We start from the raw sequence: 26,697 nt of genomic DNA, 5'->3' as shown, positions 1-26,697 counted from the left end.
ACTGGATTAACCACCTTTAAATATTGATGAAGTTTGCATCATACTGTTCTAAATATGGTAAATTAAAAACAGCTAACATCACATGCCTCATACATCATGACAGCTGTCACAGGATGGTACAAGTGATTCACAATTTGTTTGTTACTGAAATGTCTAAGTTATCATGAAATATGAAGTACAAGTATAATTTATGACAAAATTTACAATGTTACTTGTAATCCTTTTGAAAGAAAAAGAATATATGACTGAAAAATCAAGAATAATTGGGGGAAAAAAGCAGACAAAAAGTGACAAGTCACATTATCTTGAAGCAGGCATGGTTCAAATAATAATTAGTAAAGGAGTCCAGAAATCAATTCTTATTTTTAATGCATTTATACCTTATACCTTTATAAAAAAAAAATAGAAATTATAAATTAACCTTGCAATTTTGAAGGGTGAGCATATAGTTCTACTTGGTGATGTTTACCAGCATTGAATTGGGCCTTTTCTTCATGAAAGCACTTTCATTTTCATATGTGTATTTTCCAGATGTTCATAGTATGTCCTTTAGTTTTAAAAAGGTCCAGGTTTCATCAGATTCTTTGTACAAATTTTTATATTGTATTAAAATGTGCAGGACTACCTTCAATCTCCAAGCAGAGTTGTCCTTCGTTCTTCACCATACACCTCTGCAACAGGCTAAATGTCAAGAATCTTGGCAAAACTGAAAATTTGCATTTTATTTAAATGGAAGTTGAATTTTAATTATCTAAATGCAAGGCTTGGCGATTAGTTGAATCCGAGTTATGTTAAATCAGACAAAAAGATGATATTTTTGAAGATAAATATGGAACTATTTTCATGCCTCTTTACACTTAATGCGCATAAATATGTAAACAAAATGGTTATTGTCCCCTAAAACTACATCAAGCTTACTTATAAAATTTTCGTTGGTGAATTTACGACCATTCAGCTTGATTGACCTCAAATTTGCAGTAAAACAAATGAAACAATCTATCTGTTTTTCTTTCACCGGCGTTCGAGAAGCCATTATGAATCCACGGTCATGTGATCGATTTTATCACGTGATTTGGAACTACTTTCTGAGCCTGCTACAGAGGTGAATGCTAATGTAAACGGTGTGCAAGAGAGTGGACTACCTTAAGGTAAAAGAATACTGTTGTTTTAGGTATTATTTCTGGTATAAGCATAAAGGAAAACTTTGCTTTTTGAAATTTCAGCCGAAGTACACGAAAGATAATTTCCCGGGTGAAGATGGAAGTTGGTTGATTCTCTGTCTCAGTATTACATCTGGTGTGAGCCGTATTGTCTGTGGAAAGCTTGCTGATATACCATGGATTAGTCGTATCAAGATGCAGCAGTTGGCGTTCCTGGTCCTCGGCATTTCTACTTTGTGTATTCCGTTTGCAAAGAGTTTTGGAGCACTCATAGGCATCAGTCTTGTAATGGGTATCTGTGACGGAGTTTTCGTCTGCCTTCTTGGACCGATTGCTTTCGATATTGTTGGTCCAGGAGAGGCGTCTCAGGCAATAGGATTTCTCCTCGGGATATTTAGTATACCTTTCACTATCGGACCACCTGTAGCAGGTATAATAGTATATCTCTAACTACAAAACTGTCATAATGTGAAGTAAAACATTTTTCACTTGTAGTTGTACATATTCAGTAAATTTTTATTATCAGCTGCCAGTGTTTGACCAATATAATTATGATTTGTTTAGTAAGATTTGAGTTGTTCTTTATGTACTTGAAAAAGTATATACAGATAATAGTAAACTTAAGTTTGTAGGAAAAAGTATTGTCCTTGAATATTGCTAATCAGATTTTGGTCAAATAATGGTATTTGTATTTGTGATCAATGAGTGTTTAAAGTTGTGTTACATTTTCACAGGCATTTTTAAAATTGTATCATCCTATTCTGATTGCTTAAGTTATACCACAGTCACACAGCACAGATAGCTACGTTTAGCTATGGATAGAAACGTAGTAATTCATACCGATCCGTACCTGAGTTGTACGGACTGGTACGGATTGATAGGGGTTACTACTTTAAGGTACGGCTCAGGTACAGCTCGATACGGATCGATACGGATTACTACGTTTCTATCCGTGGCTAGACGTAGTTATCCGCGCCGTATGTGTGACTGGGGTATAAGAGAGTGTTATTTTAGAATAAGTATGAATTTAATAAATATACTTTAAACAAGGAATGGTAATAAAGATAAGAACTGTCATATTATATATGTCAAATATTTGCATTGGCAATAGTATATTTATCCGAAATTTATTACAAGTGCAAGTTTGTAAAATTATTATTATCTCCCTTTACATGTCTTGGTTGATTGAAGATAAATGAATTTGGAAGCTAAATAAAGTTATAAAACATACCTTTGAAATATCTATCAAATGCAAATATAAAACTAGAAGTTATGTCAAAATAAAAAGAAATGATTTGCTTTTTAAATACTTTCGTATTGAAATTCTTTTTTAAATACAGTACAATCGCGATCCTACGAAAAGCCAAGGGACCGGCCGTTTTTTTCGTAATATCGCATTTTCGTTCGAGCGCAGCATAGGAAATTTCGCTACACAGTACCTTGATACCTACACGTCCTAATCGGTGATATTTAAACATGTAAATTTCGTATCGGAGAACATGTACATGTATACAAATTTTATATGTACATCTGGGTCTACTACAGATCTTATTCGAATCCGAAGTGTAAAACGGGTTAGTTTTTTTTCTTCACTTCTTTGTTCACTGTATATAAAACATAAACTGGGTACATTGTTGCACGAGAACAAAAATAGCAATTGCCTATTCCGATTCAGCTACCCTTAACTGAATTGTTCGGAATAATAAAACGACAATTTAGAGACGATCAGGACTTGAATATTTTTATCTTTTTCTGTATTGATTGTTTCAGACGTATAGATACCGAAACAAGTGTGACTGATGTGCCATTCGATCCGATAGTTAGAGAAGAAAAAAATAACCACTAACACAGCGTATGTGTTTCGAATCTTATTAAGTTTTCACACTTTAATAACTGTTTACGCCTAGCTGACTGAACGTGACACTTTACACTCTAAAGCATTTTTCACGCCGTTATGGAAGGTGTGAAAACTTAGACAATACAGGTATTCGTAAAACCGCAATTAAAACAAGCTCAAAACAGGCTTTAAGGGCATAAAATGCATTCGTAGTAGCGCATTTTTCGTAAAATTGCATTTTCGTAAAACCGCGACTTTGTAACATAGAAATAAGAAGGAAAACAGTCGGGACCACAACACTTTTTCGTAGTATACCGGTATTTCGTTAAATTGCGATTCGTAGCACCGCGAATGCACTGTACTTCCTTCAATAAATCTCTAAAAGAATATACTCAAACAGGAAATTGTCACAAAATGTTGTTGAAATGCGATTGACCACCTTTAAAGAAATTGTTCTCAGTTATGTGATGACATTTTTCTCATTACAGGTCAGCTGTATGACACCATGGGCAACTACAACTTGGCATTCCATATTGCAGGAGCGCCACCTATACTGGGAGCTGTCATTATGTTCCTTATTCCTAAAGTAGAACAGGTAAATATGTACATGTATATCAAGATTTTCTGTTACAGTACTGTGAAAAGTTACAGTAAGTACTGGTGCTTGATGAGGATGCATGATCAGGATCCAGTCTCAGCTGAAATGTATGACCTCTAGGGTCGTACTGTTAAAGTCATTGATTGTCTAAAATATCATGATTTAAAGTATTTTTTAGCTGGATATAAGTTCAGGAATGTTTGTTTTAATGAAATGTAGGTCATCTAGGATCGAAAACTACATTACTTGGTCAGGTAATAGAAAATTTGGATTAACTTTGTTCACAAACTAATATAACACCTTTTCTACATACTACAGATGATTTTTATGAAATTTTGCCAGTCTTAAAAAATCTTGGTGAATGTCTAGGATAAAGAAGTAGGCCATAAGGTCAAATTCATAGACAAAAAACCTTGTCATTAGTTATACTTGATTTGCATAAAACTTAGTCAAGAATAGTTAGTCGAATTGGATACTAGGTCATGCAAGGTATGAACTTGGTCAGGTGAACAATACAGAGCTTTTATAGCCTTCTTGTTTCATTTTCAAAAATGTATAGGTTTATATTCTTTCGAAATATGATAAAAAATAAACAAACAAACATGACTGTGAACATTCTAGTGAATATGGTTATATATAACGTTATGTTCAACCATAAACTTGACAGAAAAAACCTTAAAAGTTAGTAGTTATGTATAAACATAGCAGTCAGTATGTTTAGAACATAGCAGTCAGTATGTTTATCCTTTGAGTACAATTTATCATCTATACATTCTATTATTAAAAGTTGTTTACAGGAAATAGATGTATATGTACTAAATAAATATAAATGTATAAATGAGTAGCCTAGCAGTAAGTCTCAAAAAGAAAAGATAAACATACACAATATTTCAAAAAAGTTTCAGCCGGATCAGAAATACTGTTGAAAGGGTATGAAACTAATTTCTAGATTAGACTGATACACTCTCGCATTAACAGTAAACTATGGTTATACAGTGGAGTAGATATGTTATTTTACAGGCTGCTATTTTTTGTTTGATTCAAAACCCTTTTTATTGTCCATCTTCTGGAAAAGTTTTCACCCATAATGGACATGGTTAGTATTGCCTTAAATAAGGACAGGTGTACAACAGATGCACATTTTGAAATACATTGGTTCATTTACACACCTTTCTTTTACTTTTATTATTGGTACTGCTAATTATGATCAAGTGTTGACAAACATTATAGACTGCATGCACGTAGTAGCCAGCTGATGAATGCATGCTCATGTCCTTACACATCATAAACAACATAAACAACAAAATTTACTTGGCTTAATAAAGGGAGATGGAGCTGTGACCTATTGGTCCATACATGATGAGTTCAATCACTTGACAGGTACTGTTGAGGTTCTGCATGCAAACAATGTCCTTTCCCACATTTAAAGAGAATTGCTGGTAATGCCTGGTTTTTACATTTTTTATAGGCACAATAAGGTATTTACAGTGCTTATGTTTAATGTACTGCATAATGGAAGTACACTAAGAAGTAAAAAATTTAAAGAGTTTACCTCTTTTGGCATGGTGACAAATAAGTTATGAATATATTAACATAATACATTCAGCTGATAAAGATACTATCCATAACCTTGTAAGATGGTAATTACCGGTATGGTTATTCTAAGTTGAATGTTTGATTAAAATTCATGATCATCTTAACGGTATTTCTGCAGGTTTTTATTATGTCTCCCCCAGGAGACATATTGTTTTTGCCCTGTCCGTCCGTCCGTCCGTCCATCCTTCCGTCTGTCCGCCCGTCCGTCCGTACATCACACTTCATTTCCGAGCAATAACTGGAGAACCATTTGACCTAGAACCTTCAAACTTCATAGGGTTGTAGGGCTGCTGGAGTAGACGACCCCTATTGTTTTTGGGGTCACTCAGTCAAAGGTCAAGGTCACAGGGGCCCGAACATTGAAAACCATTTCCGATCAATAACTAGAGAACCACTTGACCCAGAATGTTGAAACTTCATAGGATGATTGGTCATAAAGAGTAGATGACCCCTATTGATTTTGGGGTCACTCCATCAAAGGTCAAGGTCATAGGGGCCTGAACATGGAAAACCATTTCCGATCAATAACTAGAGAACCACTTGACCCAGAATGTTGAAACTTCATAGGATGATTGTACATGCAAAGTAGATGACCCCTATCGATTTTGGGGTCACTCCATTAAAGGTCAAGGTCACAGGGGCCCGAACATTGAAAACCATTTCCGGTCAGTAACTTGAGAACCACTTGACCCAGAATGTTGAAACTTCATAGGATGATTGGTCATGAAGAGTAGATGACCCCTATTGATTTTGGGGTCACTCTGTCAAAGGTCAAGGTCACAGGGCCTGAACATGGAAAACCATTTCCGATCAATAACTAGAGAACCACTTGACCCAGAATGTTGAAATTTCATAGGATGATTGGTCATACAGTGTAGATGACCCCTAATGATTTAAGGGTCACTCTGTTAAAGGTCAAGGCCACAGGGGCCTGAACATGGAAAACCATTTCCAATCAATAACTTGAGAACCTCTCGACCCAGAATGTTGAAACTTCATATGATGATTGTTCATGCAGAGTAAATGACCACTATTGTTTTTGGGGTCACTCCGTTAAAGGTCAAGGTCACAGGGGCCTGAACATTGATAACCAGTTCTGATCAATAACTTGAGAACCACTTGACCCAGAATGTTGAAACTTCATAGGATGATTGAACATGCAGAGTGGATGACCCCTATTGATTTTTGGGTCAGTCTATTAAAGGTCAAGGCCACAGTGGCCTGTTCATGTAAAATCATTTTTTGGAAATAACTTGAGAACCACTTGACCTACAATGTTGAAACTTAATAGGATGATTGGACTTGCAGAGTAGATGACCCCTATTGATTTTGGGGTCACTCTGTCAAAGGTCAAGGTCACAGGGCCTGAACATGGAAAACCATTTCCGATCAATAACTAGAGAACCACTTGACCCAGAATGTTGAAATTTCATAGGATGATTGGTCATACAGAGTAGATGACCCCTAATGATTTTAGGGTCACTCTGTTAAAGGTCAAGGCCACAGGGGCCTGAACATGGAAAACCATTTCCAATCAATAACTTGAGAACCTCTCGACCCAGAATGTTGAAACTTCATATGATGATTGTTCATGCAGAGTAAATGACCACTATTGTTTTTGGGGTCACTCCGTTTAAGGTCAAGGTCACAGGGGCCTGAACATTGATAACCAGTTCTGATCAATAACTTGAGAACCACTTGACCCAGAATGTTGAAACTTCATAGGATGATTGAACATGCAGAGTAGATGACCCCTATTGATTTTGGGGTCAGTCTATTAAAGGTCAAGGCCACAGTGGCCTGTTCATGTAAAATCATTTTTTGGAAATAACTTGAGAACCACTTGACCTACAATGTTGAAACTTAATAGGATGATTGGACTTGCAGAGTAGATGACCCCTATTTATTTTGAGGTCACTTGATAAAAGGTCAAGGTCACAGAAGCCTGAACAGTGACTTGAGAACCACTAGGCCAAGAGTGTTGAAATTTAGCGGGATGATTGGACATGCCAAGTAGATGATCCCTATTGCAGCCAACCATCAGTGTCTCTTTGACTTTTGCTCCTGACCCCTATTGACTTCTTGCCTATAGGACTTTGCATTGGGGGAGACATGCGCTTTTTTACAAAAGCATTTTCTAGTTTCCCCTGTTGTCAAAGATCTAAGTGGTATATAGTGTCTTGGACTGTCCATCCATGTTAAGTCTGTCTGTCTGTCTGTCATACTCATGCAATTTTCATCTAGTTCAAATGAAACTTGGTATACATCATCAAAATGAAGCAGACATGTGCATATAATTTGAACCTTTATGTCAGTTTATAATGTTTAAGTTGTGCCTCAGTTTTTGTACTTGGCAGCTGTACAACTTCATCTGTATTTTGTGTACAGTGGAACCTCTCTAAACTGAAGAGCCTTTGGACCAGTGTAAAAGTTCAGTTTGGAGGGGTTTTCCATCTAGAAGAGTTTTGCAAAGGTAGCCATATGGGATCATCATAGCTCTCTTGTTGTATCAGAGACTCCCAGTGTTAAAACTACCTTGATGTCAATTTTTTAAGTGAAAACACCAAAATTGCTAGCAAACAGTCCCATATTTCCACTGGCAGAATTTCCTCAGCGCATCAGTGATGTTCATTAAAACCCAAACCCTTAACAAAATACTACATTTGCAAAATTTTGTTTTTGCCTTCACATACAAATGGACTGAAAATATTTCAAAGTAGGGTCAACAGTCCTTCATCCTGGTATTAATACAACAGTTTCATTGTTAAATGTCAGGAAAAATAATCACCAAGGTTGTATATATAACATGTTTTGCTCAGGTAAAATCACCAGCAGAGAGAAACAGAAAGGTGGGTGCAATCGCTATGGTCTTTGTCTCATCTTCATCTCTTTCCTTCTGTCTGCAACTCAGTAACATCTTAAAGTTTGCTTTGCAAAGCAGGCAGATATGCTGACATGCAGGGTTCATGCAGGTCATGGGGAGTTAAATAAAGATATACAGACTGTATCTTCATTTCAGAATGAATTTAAATATCTCTTGAATAATTGTTTGTGTCATGAGGCATTTTCAACTTACTTGAGAGTTTCAGCTTTGTGCAGCAAAAGAAAGAAAAACTTGTATTGGGTTCTATAGATCTGTTTTATTACTGTCTGTACCAGACTATCACAGATTATCACTTTGAGTACCAGAAGATGGAAAAACTCCTACTAGGGCTTGTACAGATCTAACCCAACACTTTTGTATGTAATACATATTATTCTTGCACTGCTTGCTTGGATGAACATGCAAAGAAATACTTATGTTTCAATCTTACACTGCAAGTGAAGTGCTTAAGACATTTCTTTTCTCATTATACCTAATTATTACACCTTAATACTCTGACCTTTAAAGGCTCAGAATGCCTTTGTTTGTAATGTGGTTGCGACATTTTTTGTTATGAACGTAAGATGTGTTAATTTCTTGTAAGATCCTACTTTCAATTAGTTGTTTTCTGTATTTATAAGACAAAGCTTTGAAGATTGATTGACAAAATAGGTAGTTTTATTGAACCCATTGTTTTTATTACCTCCCTTTATGGTTGTAACTTTCTAAGCTCATATGCAGTAATGAAACTAGTGCTTTTCTAACCAACATCTGTTTGGACAGCTGTTTCATCTACTTGTAATATAGAATCTAAAGACTGCTTAAATGTTTGAGCTTGCAAGGCATTGCTTCTTTTCTATATGTTGAAAACAAAAATCAGAAATTAAGCTAGCTAAATAAATTTAGAATACTGCTTTTATTTCTTTTTAGTCGCCTACTGGTGTTTCATTAGGACTTGTGGTTAACCCCGCATCTGTCTGTCAGTTACACAAAATGGGATCCTGCGATAACTTTAAAAGTAAAAATAAATTCTTCAGAGAGAGAGCACAGATCTATGGATCACGCAGTCGTGAGTTTGATCCCTATGTTCTCTGTGACATTTTGATAAAAGACATTGTGTCTAAAATTATTTGTCCTCCACCTCTGATTCATGTGGAGAAGTTGGCAGTACTTGAGAATAGTTTAGTACTGGTAAAAAGTCCAGGAGCACTGGTTAGGTTAACTGCCCACCACTACTGTTGAAAAATGGAGCTAAACCCAAAACAAACAAAGTATCTCCTGCTTAGCTCAATAGGGAGAGTGCAGATCTACAAATCTTGGGGTTGTAAGTCTGATCCCGGGGCATGGCATTTGTCCTCCGTGAAGATTTGATTAAAGACATTGTGTCTTACATCATTCTTCCTCCACCTCTGAATCATGCGGGGTAATTTGCAGTTACTTGTGGACACCAGTTAGATTAATTGCCTGCCCTTACATAACTGAAATACTGTTGAAAAACGGCATTAAACCTAAAACAATCAAAAACAAACAAAATGGTACAAGGAATAGATGGCAATATGGAGAATAGGTACAACCTTTTTTTATGCCCCCCGAAGGTGGGCATATTAAAATCGCACTGTGCATCCGAGCGTCCGGTTAATTCTTGTCTGGGCTGTAACTCTTTCATCCATCAAGGGATTTTGAAATCACTTGGCATAAATGTTCATCATGAGACAACGTGTCATGCGCAAGACCCAGATCCCTAGCTCCAAGGTCAAGGTCACACTTAGAGGTCAAAGGTTATCATGGTCTGTTTTGTGTCTGGTCCATAACTCTGCCATCCATGAAAGGATTTTCAAATAACTTGGCATAAATGTTTACCATAATGAGACGACGTGTCATGCGCAAGACCCAGACTCCTACCTCCAAGGTCAAGGTCACACTTAGAAGTCAAAGGTTAACAGGGTCTGTTTCGTGTCTGGTTCATAACTCTGCCATTCATCAAGGGATTTTGAAATTACTTGTCATAAATGTTCCTCATAATGAGATGATATGTCATGCGCAAGATCCAGACCCATAGCTCTAAGGTCACACTTAAAGGTTAACAGGGTCTGTTTCTTGTATGGTCCATAACTCTGCCATTGATGAAGGGATTTTGAAATTACTTGGCATAAATGTTTCCTATAAGGAGATGAGGTGATATGCACAAGACCCAGACCCCTAGCCCCAAGGTCAAGGTCACACTGAGAAATCTAAGGTTTTTCTTGTCTGGTTCATAACTCTGCCATTTATCAGGGGATTTGAAAATAATTTGAAACAAATGTTATCCATATTGTCACGTTTATAACCCGGGCCTCTTAGGTCTTGAAATGTCTCAAGGTCACGAAATGATGTGTGATTTTTTTTTACGCATACAGCTGTAGCATTCTTTGGCATGCTTCAGGGGCATTTGTCACCAATAGTGACAGCTCTAGTTTTCTATTTCAACAAAAACTGAACATTACTGTCAGAGATGGGTCTAGGTTCTCTGTGGAGTTCTCCCTTTAATCTGCATGCCAGTTTTCAAAGTAGTATGGTATAAATGTTTCTTTTTATATCGGTTTTTGCTGAGAATTTCTTACAGGGTCATCACGACCATGTTTCTTGAAAATGATACTATTATACATTATTCTTAATAAAGGGTGGGAATGATAAGGAACTTCCAAAATGCATTGACTAGTTTTTTCTATTGTATGTTGAGCCATTCTGGAAAATATTGTTACCATATTTTGTTACTTATTTTAGTAATTAAATGTTAGCTCACCTGAGCACGAAGTGCTGAAGGGTGAGCTATTGTGGTCAATGATTGTCTGCCATCTGTCAACATTTTCCTTTAAACAACATCTCCTCCTAAACCACCTGGCCAATTTTATGAAACTTCACAGCACAGGGATGGACCCTTCTTTAAAATTGTTCAAAGAATTGAATTCCATTCAGAACTTTGAAAATTTCTAGTGCAAAACCACAGGTCCTAGGGCTTTGATATTTGGTATGTAGCATAATCTAGTGGTACTCTACCAAAATTGTTCAAATTTTCCCCATATGGTCAAATATGGCCCCGCCCTGGAGGTCACTTTTATAGGGAAAATCTTTGAAAATCTTCTTGTCCAAAACCACAGGGCGTAGGGCTTTGATATTTGGTATGTAGCATTATCTAGTGGTCCTCTAATTGTAATTCAAATTGTACCACTAGGATCAAATATGGTCCTGCCCTGGTGGTTTATATAGACTAACATAGAGAAAACTTTGAAAATGTTCTTGTACAAAACCACATGGCCTAGGGCTTTGATATTTGGTATGTAGCATCGTATGGTAGTCCTTTACCAAATTGGGGTTAAAATTGGCCCAGCCCCGGGGGGTACATGGTTTAAATAGACCTGTGTAGGAAAGATTTCAAAAATCTTGTCTCAAACTGTCTTTATTTTTGTAGTGGAAACTTTAAAATCTTTATGTATGATATTGTCATATCACATCGTTTCCCCAGTGTCTTACACCGCCTCATTCCTCCACCCCCCCTCCCTCCCCGCAAAAAAAAGAAGAAAAAAAAAGAAAAGAAAACACATATACACATTACCTGTCTGTAATTATTTAGTAGGAACTTTTAACTGTTCAAGCAAGCAACTAAACTCAGATGAGCAATATAGGGCCACCTTGGCCTCTTGTCTCAGTTAGCATAAAAGCAAAAAGGTCTTATAAAACAGAAGAATTTTTTTGAGATATTCCATTGGCTGTAAATTAACGAAGGGATTTTCGTACAGAAGACATGGTATTTTAGTAAGAAATCAGTTGAGTTATGGGTGAATATGTTTGAAAGTTGTTAATATGTTTTCATTTTCAGCTTTGTGTTAATTAATTAACATGAATATTTAAGATTCTGATGTATTTGGTTACCTTTCAGAGTTTTCCTGCAGTTACAGAGACAATGGAGTTTGCCTCGATGTCAGTTATGGATATATATAATGAAGTTAAAGGTATATTTTAAATTTTAATGGCCTTAGCTACACCTACTACAAATCTTGAAGTCTGTTGGTTTTACTAAGGTAAGTGGTTGAACTCGGATTTAGTGGTTCTACTAAGTTTAGAGACTCCACTTAAGTGAGTCTTTTACTCTGCTCTAAATTAGTAAGCTTAGTTGTCCTGCTCATGTTAGTGGTTCTGTTCAGGTTTATGGTTCTACTCAAGTTAGTAGTTCTGCTCAGGTTAGTGGTTTTATTCAGGTTAGTGACTCTACTCATTTAAATGGTTTTCCTTAGGTTTAAGGTTCTATTCAGGTTAGTGATTCTGCTCAGGTTAAGGGTTCTCCTCAGGTTATTGGTTCTTCTTTGGTCATGGGTTTTATTAAGGGCCAGTGGGCTGGGATTTCCCCCTGCTGTATTGTTCTGAAGCCCGAACTCCTTTTCCTGTAGCAAATAAGGACTCTTCAGATCCCTGTCTATTTTGCAACTTCCACCTACTTCAGTAATGAAACTCCTGGTTTGATAAGTTGTTTTACCTGCCAACAGATTTGTTATTCTACTTTGCTTAGAGGTTTTATCCAGACTACTGAGGCTTTGGGTTGGTGGTTCTACTCAATTTTGTATTACTACTCAGGTTAGTGGTTCTACTGTGGTAAGAGGTTATACTCAGCTTTGTTGTTCTACTTAAATACATGGTTCTCTTCAGGTTAGTAGTTCTACTTCTGTTAGTGGGTCTACTGCAGTTAGTTGTTCTACTCATTTGAGTGGTTTTAGTCAGTTAAGCAGTTATACTCAGGTATCTCCATCTGCTAAAGTCAGTTGTTCTATACAGGTTAGTGTTTCTACCCTGATTAGGGGTTCTATTTGAGTTTGTAGTTTTACTCAGGCTAGTTTTTCTAGTCGCTCTGGTCAGCGGTTCTCCTGGAGTTACAGATTAACTACTAGGGTAAGGACTTAATCGTTAAAATTGCTTTGATTTAGTCTGCTTCCACCGGACAAGAAAGCACTTTGCCTTATCACTGCTAAACAGTGCATTACTGGTTGATGGTCATTGCTTTAAAAATTTAAATCATATAATACTTATATTGTAACTTAAATAACAATAATTTTAGTAAGACAGACTTTCATGTATTTATCACCTTATCATTTAAATGTAAGCAATCTTATAGCATAAATCAAATTTGGTATAACATGACTATTTATTTTTCTTCTGTTAACAGTTCCAGCAAAACCGGCCACAAAAGATGTGAAAAATGGCGTTCCCTCAGGTCCCTCAACAGAAATTCAGATTCTGACATCACAGGAATTGATCTATCCGGACAAACAACAAGGTATTGAAGAGGAAAACCCACTGAGGGATAATACTGATGAGCCTTGCATAAAATTTTCGGATGTTCAGGTTATCGCTTCTGAAGAAACAAGTCCAGTGCTTGAAGACAGCCATCAAAATTTGGACAAACAGCCAGAGAACTGTGAAGAAAATACAAATCAGAATTCAAATGTTCATAAAGGAAAGTATGGAACAGACACAGAACAGAAACAACCAGAAGATCAGTCAAATATTGGTGAAGCTACATCTCTGCTCGATGAAGTCAGTAAATATTTAGATTCTAAGGTAACTTTTGACAGTGAGGAGCAGACGTCATTATAAAGCAGATGTCACTATATGGTTGGACTGTTAAGATGTTCAGCAGTCTACAGTTACCAGCATGTGCTGCATGTGTTTCACATATACACAAAAAACTGTTGGGAATATAAAGCTTTTACAAAGAAACATTCAAAAGTTAAGCATTTGTAGGGTTAAGCTGAACATACAGTGAATATAAAGAGGAATTGAAACACTGTAGAAAGTACATTTGCATGTTAAGACTTCAAAGTCCAAAAGATAAATTGATAATAATAATACACTTGTAAAGTAGCTGTATCTGTAGCATCTAATGGAAGCATAATTATGTAGTTTAAGACCAAGAATCTAGCTGGGAAATGTCTGTTTTGTAAGGGCTGCTTGTTAAAAACCGGGGAGTTTAACTGACCTTGAGAACTTTCTGCGTTGATGAATTGAGCAAAAAATGTCAGTATAAAAGTATTAGGCACAATTTATATAAGTTTATTTGTGATAGAATGTAGGTCAGTGAAGAGTGTTTTTTCGAGACTTTGGTTCCATAGACTGGTCTTGTTGGTTCCAAGTCTTTGGGACAGTGACCAGTTATGCTGATTTTGAGTGTGAACTTGTCTTGCTACAAAGGTTCTGGGTAAAGTTTTCCATTGAACCAGCCTTGCTAGTTTGTATCTACAAACCAGGCATTCTGAATATGGGTTTGTGAAGCAGTCTTGCTGATTTCGGTGAGCTAATACCTCTGAACCAGCCCAGCTGAATTTGGGTCAGTGATTCAACCTTGCTGAATCTTATGTTGTTGAGTTATTGGAACGGTCTTATGAATTTTTTCAATACCATGCAAAACTAGTCTTGTGTTATAGTTATGGTTTTGCAGATATCAGCTTGTTCTGGTTACATATTAGATAGTCTGCAGGGGGAAAAGTTTAATCGTCAGAGGTTCTGCTTCTTTTACATTCATTAAATGTAGCTAAAGAAGGTAGCCTTGCTTAATGTTTGAAGTCTCTGGTGCATATGGCATTAAACTCCTGTTACTTATTTTTCTATGTCTCCTTTGATTGTGGCATTAAAACAGAACCAAAACTGTTTCATATTTTAATATTCTAAAAATTAATTTCATAATTTATGATAGTTTAATATGTGATATTATAAAATAAAATCAAAGGTTAAAAGTGTTTCAAATTGTATAGCTGTAGATTTTAATTTATACCTTTAGATTTTGCATCCTAAAAGAAAACATTGATTTTGAGAAAAATAAGATTATCTTGTAATGGTAAGAGAAAGTACTTTTTGACATTTTTAAATTTGAGTAAATTAGTTGAGTTTTAACTAGTCTTTCTTACTAGAATTCCATTAGATAATTCCAGCTCAATTTGTTAAAGTTTGTTGTTATTGCTGTCTAAAGATATCTATATTTCTTGTTAATGAATTTGCTAGATTTTAATTGTACATAGAAATCAAAATATTTTTACATGTTTACACCTTTGCTAGATGGTGCTTACAGGGGCAACGGATCAAATGTGTAAGTTAAGTAGTTCAAGTAGGCACTGTGATAACTGTGAAAGAAAACTTTTCAAGGGTAACTGTATAAAACATACAGTTAAATTTCTTCTGTTGTATATCAGATTTCAATACTGTGAAATCATTAATATTCGTGGGGGACTAATTTTCTGGATTTCGTGGTTGTCAATCCTTGAAATTTAATCCTAATGAACAAGTACAATGCCCTTTCATTTTATGTTCAAAAGATTAAATCCACAAATTCATATTCCCACAGAATTGCCATTTTGATTAAAACCACAAAATTTAATGCCCATGAAATTAAATGATTTTACTGTAGTCTTTAGTGTGATGAGTTTTTAGCTCACCTGAGCCAAAGGCTGCTGCTGAGCTTTTGTGACTGCTCAATGTCCGTCGTCCGCAGTCGTCGTGTGTCGAGTAATGTGTGTCGTGTGTCGTACGTCTGTCAACATTTTCCAAAAAAATCTTCTTCTTGAAAACCACTAGGCAGAATTACACCAAACTTCACAGGAATGATCCTTGGATGGCCACCTTTCAAAATTGTTCAAAGAATTGAATTCCATGCAGAACTCTGGATGCCATGGCAACCATAAGGAAAAACTTTAAAAATCTTCTTGTCCAAAACTGCAAGGCATAGAGCCTTGATATTTGGCATGTGACATTATCTAATGGTCCCCTATGAAGATTGTTCAAATTGTGCCCCTGGGGTGAAAAGAGGCCCTGCCCTGGGGTCCCAGGTTTTCATAGACTTGTATAGGAAATAACTTTGAAAATCTTCTGAAACTGCAAGACCTAGGCCTTTAATATTTGATATGAAGCATTGCCTTGTGGTCCTCTACCAAGGTTGTTCAAATTATGCCCCTGGGGTGAATAGAGGCCCTGCCTCGGGGGATCTTCAGTTTCATGTAGACTTGTATAGGAAAAAACTTTAAAAATCTTTTTGCCTGAAACTGCAAGGCCTAGGCTTTTGATATTTAGTACATTTCATTACCTTGTGGTCCTGAACCAAATTGTTCAAGTTATGCAAAAAGAGGCCCTGCCCTGGGGTCCCAAAATTGACATTGACTTATATTGGGGGGAAAAATCTTCTTCTCTGAAAGTATGTAGCATTGCCTAGTGGATCTCTAACAAGATTGTTCAAATAATGCCCCTGGGTGAAAAGAGGCCCCACCCTGGGGGTCACTTGTTATATGAGTTATATAGGAATAAATACTTACAAAATTATCAGATTATATTTCCTAGACTGTTTAATTATAATTACCTGATGACCCCAAGTCTCTACCAAGATTGTTCAAATTATTTCTCTTGGGTCATATATAGCTCCGTCCCGGGGGTCACATGGTTTATATAGACTTATGTAGGGAAAAAACTTTGGAAAAACCTCTCGTCCAAATCCACAGGGCCTAAGGCTTTGATATTTTGTATGTGATATCATCTAGTGGTCCTCTTCTAAGATTGTTCAAATTATTCCCCTAGGGTCAAATATGGCCCCGCCCTGGGGTTCACATGGTTTATGTAGACTTATGTAGGGAAAAGCTTTGAAAATCTTTTTGTTCAAACCACAAAGCCTAGGGCTTTGATATTTGTGATGTAGCATCATCTAGTGGTTCTCTACCAAGTTTGTGCAAAGGGTTAAATATGGCCCCGCCCGGGGGGTCACATGGTTCATATATAGGGAAAAACTTTTAAAATCTTCTTGTCCATAACTTACAATATTCAAAATTAGATCACATGTATAGTTTTGAGTGGCAAGATGAACCTTGACATGAGTTGACCTTGATCTTGACCTAGTGACCTACTTCCACATTTCTGTAGCTACAGCCTTCAACTTTGGACCACATGCATAGGTTTGTGTACCGAAACAAACTTTGACCTTGACATTGGTACAGGCTTCAAAATTGGACCACATGCATAGTTTTGTGTTCAGAAATGAAATTTGACCTTTATTTTGACCTAGTGACCTACTTTCACATTTCTCGAGCTACAGCCTTCAAATTTGGACCACATGCATAGTTTTGTGTACCGAAATGAACTTTGATCTTGAGATTGACCTGATGACCTTTCACATTTCTGAAGCTACAGGCTTCAAATTTGGACCACATGCATGTTTTTGTGTTCCAAAATGGAATTTGACATTGACTTTGACCAAGTGACCTACTTTCACTCTTCTCAAGCTACTGCCCCCAGATTCGAAGCACATGCATAGTTTTGTGTACAGATGTGAACTTTGACCTTGAAATTGATCTAGTGACCTAGTTTCACATTTCTCAAGCTACAGCTTTCAAATTAGAACCACATGCAAGGACCACATGCACAGTGTTATGTACCAAAATGAAGTTTGACCTTGATTTTGATCTTGAGCTAGCCTTGAAATTCGAACATTTATAAATGGCTCAGTGGTGGGTGCCAAAATCACTCTGTGATCTTTTGTTAGCTCACCAGAGCGCAAAGTGCTCAGGGTGAGCTATTATGATCGCTCACCGTCCGGCGTCCGTCCGTCCGTCCGTCCGTCCACACTTTCCTTTAAACAACATCTCCTCCTAAACCAACAGGCCAATTTTGATGAAACTTCACATGGATGTTCCTTGGATGGTCTTCTCTAAAAATTGTTCAAAGAATTGAATTCCATGCAGAACTCTGGTTGCCATGGCAACCGAAAGGAAAAACTTTAAAAATCTTCTTCTCAAAAACCAGAAGCCCTAGAGCTTAGATATTTGGTGTGAAGCATTGCCTAGTGGACCTCTACCAAGTTTGTTCAAATCATGACCCCGGGGTCAAAATTGACCCCGCCCCAGGGGTCACTTGATTTTACATAGAAAAATCTTAAAAAGTTCTTCTTGAAAACCAGAAGCCCTAGACCTTAGATATTTGACATGTAGCATTGCCTAATGGACCTCTACTAAAGTTGTTCAAATCATGACCCCAGGGTCAAAATTGACCCCGCCCCAGGGGTCACTTGATTTTACGTAGGAAAATCTTAAAAAATTTTCTAAAAATAAAGCAGAAGGCCTAGGTCTTAGATATTTCACGTGTAGCATTGCCTAGTGGACCTCTACAAAATTTATTCAAATCAGACCCCGTCCCAGGGGTCACTTGATTTTACATAGGAAAACCTTAAAAAATCTTCTTCTCAAAAAGCAGAAGCTCTAGAGCTTAGATATTTGACATGTAGCATTGCCTAGTAGACCTCTACTAAAGTTGTTCAAATCATGACCCCCGGGGTCAAAATTGACCCCGCCCTAGGGGTCGCTTGATTTTACATATGAAAATCTTCAAAAATTTTCTTAAAATAAACCAGAAGGCCTAGAGCTTAGATATTTCACATGTAGCATTGCATAGTGGACCTCTACAACATTTGTTCAAATCATGACCCCAGGGTCAAAATTGACCCCGCCCCAGGGGTCACTTGATTGTACATAGGAAAATCTTCAAAAAATTTCTAAAAATAAACCAGAAGGCCTAGGTCTTAGATATTTGACATGTAGTATTGCCTAGTAGACCTCTACAAAATTTCTTCAAATCATGACCCCGGGGTCAAATTGGCCCCGCCCCATGGGGTTACTTGATTGTACATAGAAAAATCTTCAATATTTTCTAAAAATAAACCAGAAGGCCTAGAGCTTAGATATTCAACATGTAGCATTGCTTAGTGGACCTCTACAAAATTTGTTCAAATATTGACCCCCTCAGGGTCAAATTGACCCAGCCCCAGGGGTTACTTTATTGTACATAGGGAAATCTTCATAAATTTGCTTAAAATAAACCAGAAGGCCTAGATCTTAGATATTCGATATGTAACATTGCCTAGTCGACTTCTACAAACTTTGTTCAAATCATGACCCCCGGGGTAAAATTGGCCCCGCCCCAGTGGTTACTTGATTGTACATCGGAAAATTTTCCAAAAAATTTCTAAAAATCATCAGTTTGACATTTGAAATATATTACTCTGGCGAGCGATCCAGGGTCATCATGACCCTCTTGTTATTGAGAAGATTGGAAGGCTGCTTTGCTTGCTTTTTTATAAAGTGTTAGAGAGATCTCTGTGTAATAAGTCAGAATGACCAGATATCACTATGTAGTTTTCAGAATGTTTTAATATCATTACATTCGTAGTGACCTGAAGGTCTAGATATCACCATGTAGTTTAAGAAAGTCTGAGAGATATAGAGAATCCATCATTGGTCTTCGGTTAAGATCAGAAAATCCCAACCCGAGGGCGCACCGCTCAAGTCTTAAACGAGGCTGAGCCGAGTTTAAGACTTGAGCGGTGCGCCCGAGGGTTGGGATTTCCGATCTTCACCGAACACCAATTATGGATTCTATTTCTCACTTACCACAACAGAAACAATAAAAACAAGCATAAAAATATGAAACTACTTAAAACGCGGGAAATTGGCGTCCGTAAGCAGAAGTGACGTCGTAACATTTCAGTGACGCACAATAACAAAGCTCCGCTTTAGTTTTATTGTTTGTAGCGTAATGGTACGTTCTTACCATAAAGTAATGAATTTTGAATCGAGAAATACACTATAAGGAACGGAGAGAAAAGATAAAGGTACCTAATTTTTAATTATTTTACATAAATAATATGTATATTCAGTGCATGAAGTAGTCCGTCACAGGAGTGTGGAATAACCCATGTCAGATAAGATTTTCCAGCACTTCTAAAAATAGAGATTTTTCTGTCCGATAAGTGAGAAAAATATATGTTGCATTATAATATCTAGAGATAACCATTTATTTGTCAGAAAGTCTTAGAAATAACTATATATGGTATCAAAATGTCTAGAGGGTAGAGATAATCGCCTAGTTGTCAGGAAAGTGTATTTTGTCAAAGAAAAATTTGTTTAGAGATAACAATGTAGGTACTGGAAAATCTAAAGACCATTATAATTACATTATGACAGAATGTATAGAGGGCACTATGAACAGTGTCTGCATGTCTGTCACTATACTAATGTTAAATTTTTATATATTATAAAAATGCTACTGTAAAAGCACATATTTTTGTAAGGTCAAAATTTTGTGAATTTGAAATTTCAAGTTTGTTCGCGATGTTTAATACAGTCGAATACCGTTACCTCGATATTCAAGGGACTGTTAAAATAGTATCGACATATCCGAAGTTCGACGTAACGATATCGACTGTCTTGGACTAATTTGTACTTGCGTCGGACGTCTATATTGTCATTATATCCAATGCGTATTCCAAAGGGTTGGAAAGGGGAAAAAATAGTATAAAACGTAAATACGATTTTAATTTTATTGACAAATAAAACATCTTAATCAAATATTTCATACATGTACATACTTACAACTTTTTAATTTTTCAAAATATATGTGTAAATATTAGCATTTTTATTCCTTCGCTAAACAAATCTGAATGCAGCGATAATGTTCCTAGCTGAGTAGTCATTTTGACTGTTTTGATAACGAAAATTTGCCTGTTAAATATGCATATTGTTACTTAATCCTAAATGGCAGATTTTTACTCACAGAAAAATATTTCATCCAAATTAGTTGTTATATTTGAAAACAGCTTGCTTCCTTGCACGCTGTTTTTCATGAGACTAATTATTTTGAATTAAATGCAAACTTCCTGACATTTAAATTGGATTAAAGATTATATAACAAACAAAATAAACAAACAAACTAGCTTGATTATGATTAATATATCGCTGAACAACAATAGGTTGATTTTCACACCTTACAAATAACATGGATATTTTTTGACAAGTTGTAATATCGACGAAACCAGGTGTAAAAACAGTGCAGGTAAGATGACGGGACTGAAAAAATCTCATCGAGCTAACAAAATATTGAGCTAATCATATCGAGGTAATGATAAATAATTACATTAAAATATAAAGGGAAAAATCGGGACCGACTAAAACACATCGTGCTAACCGGAGTATCGAGCTAACCGATATCGAGGTAACGATATTCAACTGTATTTGTGAAATTGCAAAAATTGTATCCTTGCGCGAGGATTAATTTTTGCAAGACGTAGGGTCTCGCGAATAAAGCGAAAATTAAACCCTTGCAAAAATTTCTGCTTTTACGGTATGTCAGTTTGCCAGTATATCTAGAAATAGATAAACAAAAATGAATGTACTAGTATCAGAATGACTGGAGTTCACTGTGCTTGTGTTAGAATATCTAGACATAATTTTGCTAGTGGCAGAATGTCTGAAAATTACTATGTTTGCAAGTCGAATGTGTATAGACCACTTTCTTGTTTGTTAGAATATCTATAGATAAACGTATAACTGTGTCATAATATTTGAAGATCACTGCCTATGCTATTGTTTCAGAAATGTTATTGTAATATAGTGTCATTTTGTGACTCTTGTTTGTAATAGAAATTGTAGCAGAAATTTGTTTTATTTCTTTTAAATTTCATATTCTATCTTTTTAGCCCACCATCATCAGATGGTGGGCTATTCAAATCACTCTGCGTCCGTGGTCCGTCGTCCTTCCGTCCGTCCGTCCGTCCGTCAGTCCGTCCGTCCTTCCGTCCGTTAACAATTTCTCGTTATCGCATCTCCTCAGAAACTACCAGGGGGATTTTGACCAAACTTTGTCAGAATGATGTATTGGTACCCTAGTTGTGTCCCCCTGAAAATCAGACTGGTTCAACAATTTTTTAATAAGTTATGGCCCTTTGTTTATTTCTATAATTTACATAGATTTATATAGGGAAAAACTTTGAAAATCTTCTTGTTCAAAACCACAGAGCCTAGGGCTTTGATATTTGGTATGAAGCATCATCTAGTGGTCCTCTACCAAGATGATTCAAAATATTTCCTTGGGGTCTAATATGGCCCGCCCCGGGGGTCACATGGTTTATATAGACTTATATAGGGAAAAACTTTGAAAAACCTCTTGTTCAAAACCACAGGGCCTAGGGCTTTGATATTTTGTATATGATATCATCTAGTGGTCTTCTACTAAGATTGTTCAAATTATCCCCCTAGGGTCAAATATGGCTCCGCCCCAGGGGTCACATGGTTTACATAGACTTACATAGGGAAAAACTTTGAAAATCTTCTTGTCCAAACCACAAAGCCTAGGGCTTTGGCATTTGTAATGTAGCATCATCTAGTGGTTCTCTACCAAGTTTGTTCAAATTATCCCCCTAGGGTCAAATATGGCCCCGCCCTGGGGGGTCACATGGTTCATATAGACTTATATAGGGAAAAGATTTTAAAATCTTCTTGTCAATAACCTACAACATTCAAATTTGGACCACATGTATGGTTTTGAGTGGCAAGATGAACCTTGACATGAGTTGACCTTGATTTTGACCTAGTGACCTACTTTCACATTTCTGTAGCTACAGCCTTCAAATTTGGACCACTTGCATAGTTTTGTGCACTGAAAAAAACTTTGACCTTGACTTTGACCTAGTGACCTACTTTACATTTTTGAAGGTACAGGCTTCAAATTTGGACCACATGCATAGTTTTGTGTTCCGAATTGGAATTTGACCTTGATTTTGACCTACTGACCTACTTTCACATTTCTCAAGCTACAGCCTTCAAATTTGGACCACATGCATAGTTTTGTGTACTGAAACAAACTTTGACCTTTACATTGACCTAGTGACCTACTTTCACATTTTTGAAGGTACAGGCTTCAAATTTGGAACACATGCATAGTTCTGTGTTCCGAAATAAAATTTGACCTTGATTTCGACCTAGTGACCTACTTTCACATTTCTCAAGCTACAGCCTTCAAATTTGGACCACATGCATAGTTTTGTGTACCAAAATGAACTTTGACCTTAAGATTGACCTAGTGACCTACTTTCACATTTTTGTAGCTACAGGCTTCAAATTTAGACCACATGCATAGGATTGTGTACCGAAACAAACTTTGACCTTGACATTGACCTAGTAACCTACTTCCACATTTTTGAAGGTACAGGCTTTAAATTTGGACCACATGCATAAATTTGTGTTCTGAAGTGTAATTTGACCTAGATTTTGACCTAGTGACCTACTTTCACATTTCGTCCTTGAAATTGATCTAGTGACCTACTTTCACATTTCTCAAGCTACAGCTTTCGAATTTGGACCACATGCAAAGTGTTGTGTACGGAAATGAAATTTGACCTTGAGCTAGTCAGTAAGTCTTGAAATTTGAAACACTCAAAAATGGCACATTGGTGGGCGCCAAGATCACTCTGTGATCTCTTGTTTTGTAGATGAAGTACAAATTGTTGGTTGTTTTTAATTATTGCCAAAAGGTTGTATATTAAAGTTGTAATAGTTCTATAATCATCTATTTTTGTACTATAGTAAGACACCAAAGTGTAATGTACCAGTAACCACACAACCAAAGCAGATTTAGTTTAACAATTTTATTATAAGACCAACGTTTCGTCTTGTACAGAGCCTTCTTCAGGGTCTATTTTTGGTAAAATTTACACAGAATGTTTAAATGCTTTCTGAATTGTAAACCGGACAAAAGACAAGTAAAGAGACTGTTTTGATCTAGTACTGTCAAACTTCAAAGGATGATTGCCTGTGGTCAGTACTTGACCTGTATTGTTTGGGGACAGTAGGTCAAAGGTCAAGGCAGAAGAGTACTAGAGACTGAAACCCTCATCTGAAACTACCTCTGACAGGCCATCTTGAATTGTGGTGGCATATGTAAAAAGTAATGTAAAGATGTTTTATAAATCAGCCAAGTTAACACATGAATTACAGAAAAAACATCTATGTTAGTTCTAGTGGGCACTTTAAATTTTTTCTGTTTGATATTTAACTGCCTTTAAGGTAATTCTGCACTTTTGATTAACCGGAAGTAATGGTGTAACATCATTTATCTGGAAAACCTAGAATAAATCCTGGTAACAGTTGAATATCATAAATGTTGCTGGGAATCTATGATATCCCGTGTATAAAGTGTTGAACATTCAGTGCTACTGTCATTCTTGGTAAGGTTAATATTGACATTAGAACACCATTATGAAAATTGACCCCAGAGAACCAGGTTTTTTTTCACACACAAAATGTCAAGCACAAGACTCTTTATCTTCTCATTGGCTGTATTTCCTTAAGGTACAATGATGCTTTGAAAAAATTATGGTTTTGATAAAATTCTACATTGTAGAACTATCTTTGTTGCAAACATGCACAACTACCTTAAATCAGGATCCTATCAAATAATTGTTAATATGATTGTTACTGTTGTAGTTTTTTCCTTTTATAAGTTAAATTTTAAAGGGATATGTTTAATGGACTTCATTTTAACAATTTTGTTTTGATTACAAAGAACTAAGTTCATGTTACCTATATTGTGATATCTGTTTTATATAGTATTTTAATCTGTAAACTGTGATAGTGTGATAAAAGTGTTGTTAGTTTGTTGAAGTTTTGCTTTTAAAGTGTTCTGAATAAAGTGGCTAAGTCACATTTCGAGGTCAAATTAAGGTACACTTCTTTAAGTTTTCAAGATGGAGAACTTTGACATAATAATACAAATGTGTAGGAAATCCTTCAAAGGTGCTGTGGTGCAAGAATAGAGCATTTAAGCTATATTTTAAGTTGCAGCCATGTAAGAAAAGAGTAAACTCTATCCTAGGGTACAGTGATGTAAGAATAGTGTTCAAATATCCTTAGGTGTAGTGATCTAAGAAAAGGGCATTTAAACTCCATCTTAAGGCACTGAGCATTAAAACTCAATCCTAGGGTGCAGTGATGTAAGAACTGAGCATTTAAATATCATTTTAGAATGAAGTGATGTAAGAACTAAGAATTTAAACTCTATCTTAGGATGCAGTGATGTAAGAATAGAGTGTTTAAACTCCATTCTACAGGTAAGTGAAGATAGAATTGAGGTCTAAGGTACTGGTTTGAAACCCAGGAAGATTTAGGGTAAGATCGTTTGGGCTCTAGGATGCCTGAACTTGGATTGGCAATATAATTTGAATATCATTGCATATTGTTTTGGCACTTTGTGTAAAATTTAATTTGGCCTGCATCAAATGACTTTGCTGCCTTTTTGCTGGAAGGAATGTTTATTACCAACAATGTATTTTACTTTCTTTTAGTGTGTTGTTCTTTGTTAAAATGTGTGATTTGATGAGGAAATGTCCTTAAATTTCATCAACTGGGTATAGATATAAAATAACATTTCAGAGAAAAGATTCTGTTTTATTAAACAGCAAATGGTAATATTTTAGAAAGATTTAGCAAAAATATAATAGTATGTAATATAAATACATCAATTTAAGATTGTTAGAGAGTTTGCTGTGATAATTTAGTGATGTGTGAGTGTTATATAATGTTCCTTCTATATCTCTTTATATCATCCTACTCTCCTGAAAACATGAAATAAATTTTATTTTTTTCTGTTTTGTTTCTTCATACCAGTAGAATAAAGAAATGGCGAGACAGGAGATCAAACAAATCTTTTTTTTTTAATTTCTTAGCTCAAATGTCCTTGTAGCCCATTTTGATGCTGTTTGTCTTGCTGATTTCCAATCATAGGCACCTACCCATGACATCTTGGTTCTAGCCCTGCTTAGGTCTTCATGCGAGTCGGCCATAAAGCTGACTTGCAGAAGGATCTTACCCATACCCAGGTGCCAACCCTTGCCTAAGTAATGCCTGGAGAGTCTTTCTTTACCATTAAAGCTGGAAATAATGCCTGGAGGATCTTACTTCAGTATTTAAGCTAGGAATAACTGGAACGTCTTCCTTTACTGTTAAAGCTGGAAATAATGCCTGGAGGATCTTCCTTCACTATTAAAGATAGGTAGGAATAACTGGAAGGTCTTCCTTTACTGTTAAAGCTGGAAATAATGCCTGGAGGATCTTCCTTTACTATTAAAGCCAGGTAAGAATAACTGGAAGGTCTTCCTTCACTATTAAAGCTGGAAATATTTTATTTATTTATTTATTTATTTGGGTTTTACAGCGCACCAACACAGTATAGGTTAAAAGCTGGAAATAATGCCTGGAGGATCTTCCTTCACTATTAAAGCCAGGTAAGAATAACTGGAAGGTCTCCCTTTACTATTTAAGCTGGAAATAATGCCTGGAGGATCTTCCTTCACTATTAAAGCTAGGTAAGAATAACTGGAAGGTCTTCCTTTACTATTAAAGCTGGAAATAATGCCTGGAGGATCTTCCTTTACTATTAAAGCCAGGTAAGAATAACAGGAAGGTCTCCCCTTTACTATTAAAGCTGGAAATAATGCCTGGAGGATCTTCCTTCACTATTAAAGCCAGGTAAGAATAACTGGAAAGTCTTCCTTGACTATTAAAGCTGGAAATAATACCTGGAGGATCTTCCTTCACTATTAAAGCCAGGTAAGAATAACTGGAAGGCCTTCCTTTACTATCAAAGCAGGAAATAATACCTGGAGGATTTTCATTCACCATTAAAGCTGGATATAATACCCAGGTCTTCCTTAACCATTTAAGCTTGAAATAGTACTTGGTCTTCCTTCACCGTTAAGCAGCATCGCAAATCTAATTGGGTATTGTGGACTTGTGGAATATGCATGCTTGTTTATACT

The 26,697-nt window shown here is 36.3% G+C and overlaps 1 protein-coding gene across 3 annotated transcripts in view; it reads left to right on the top strand.

Annotated features, from left to right (window-relative positions):
• LOC123551924 (monocarboxylate transporter 10-like) overlaps positions 1 to 25,525 on the top strand; it is a 53,326-nt gene extending 27,801 nt beyond the window's left edge. For 2 of the 3 annotated variants that reach the window (XM_045341228.2, XM_045341230.2), the window contains 5 exons: positions 1,224 to 1,590; positions 3,486 to 3,592; positions 8,011 to 8,040; positions 11,971 to 12,043; positions 13,249 to 25,525. In XM_045341228.2, the coding sequence (XP_045197163.2) occupies positions 1,224 to 1,590; positions 3,486 to 3,592; positions 8,011 to 8,040; positions 11,971 to 12,043; positions 13,249 to 13,679 (1,008 nt within the window). In that variant the 3' untranslated portion in view covers positions 13,680 to 25,525. The remainder of the gene's footprint in view (positions 1 to 1,223; positions 1,591 to 3,485; positions 3,593 to 8,010; positions 8,041 to 11,970; positions 12,044 to 13,248) is intronic. The other variant, XM_045341229.2, reaches the window with a different exon arrangement.
• Positions 25,526 to 26,697: the final 1,172 nt, after the last annotated feature.

The sequence above is a fragment of the Mercenaria mercenaria genome, chromosome 4 (genome assembly GCF_021730395.1).
Source record: "Mercenaria mercenaria strain notata chromosome 4, MADL_Memer_1, whole genome shotgun sequence".
Lineage (NCBI taxonomy): Eukaryota > Metazoa > Mollusca > Bivalvia > Venerida > Veneridae > Mercenaria > Mercenaria mercenaria.
Note: the sequence above shows the minus strand (reverse complement) of the source record. Positions and strands in the feature narration are given on the sequence as shown.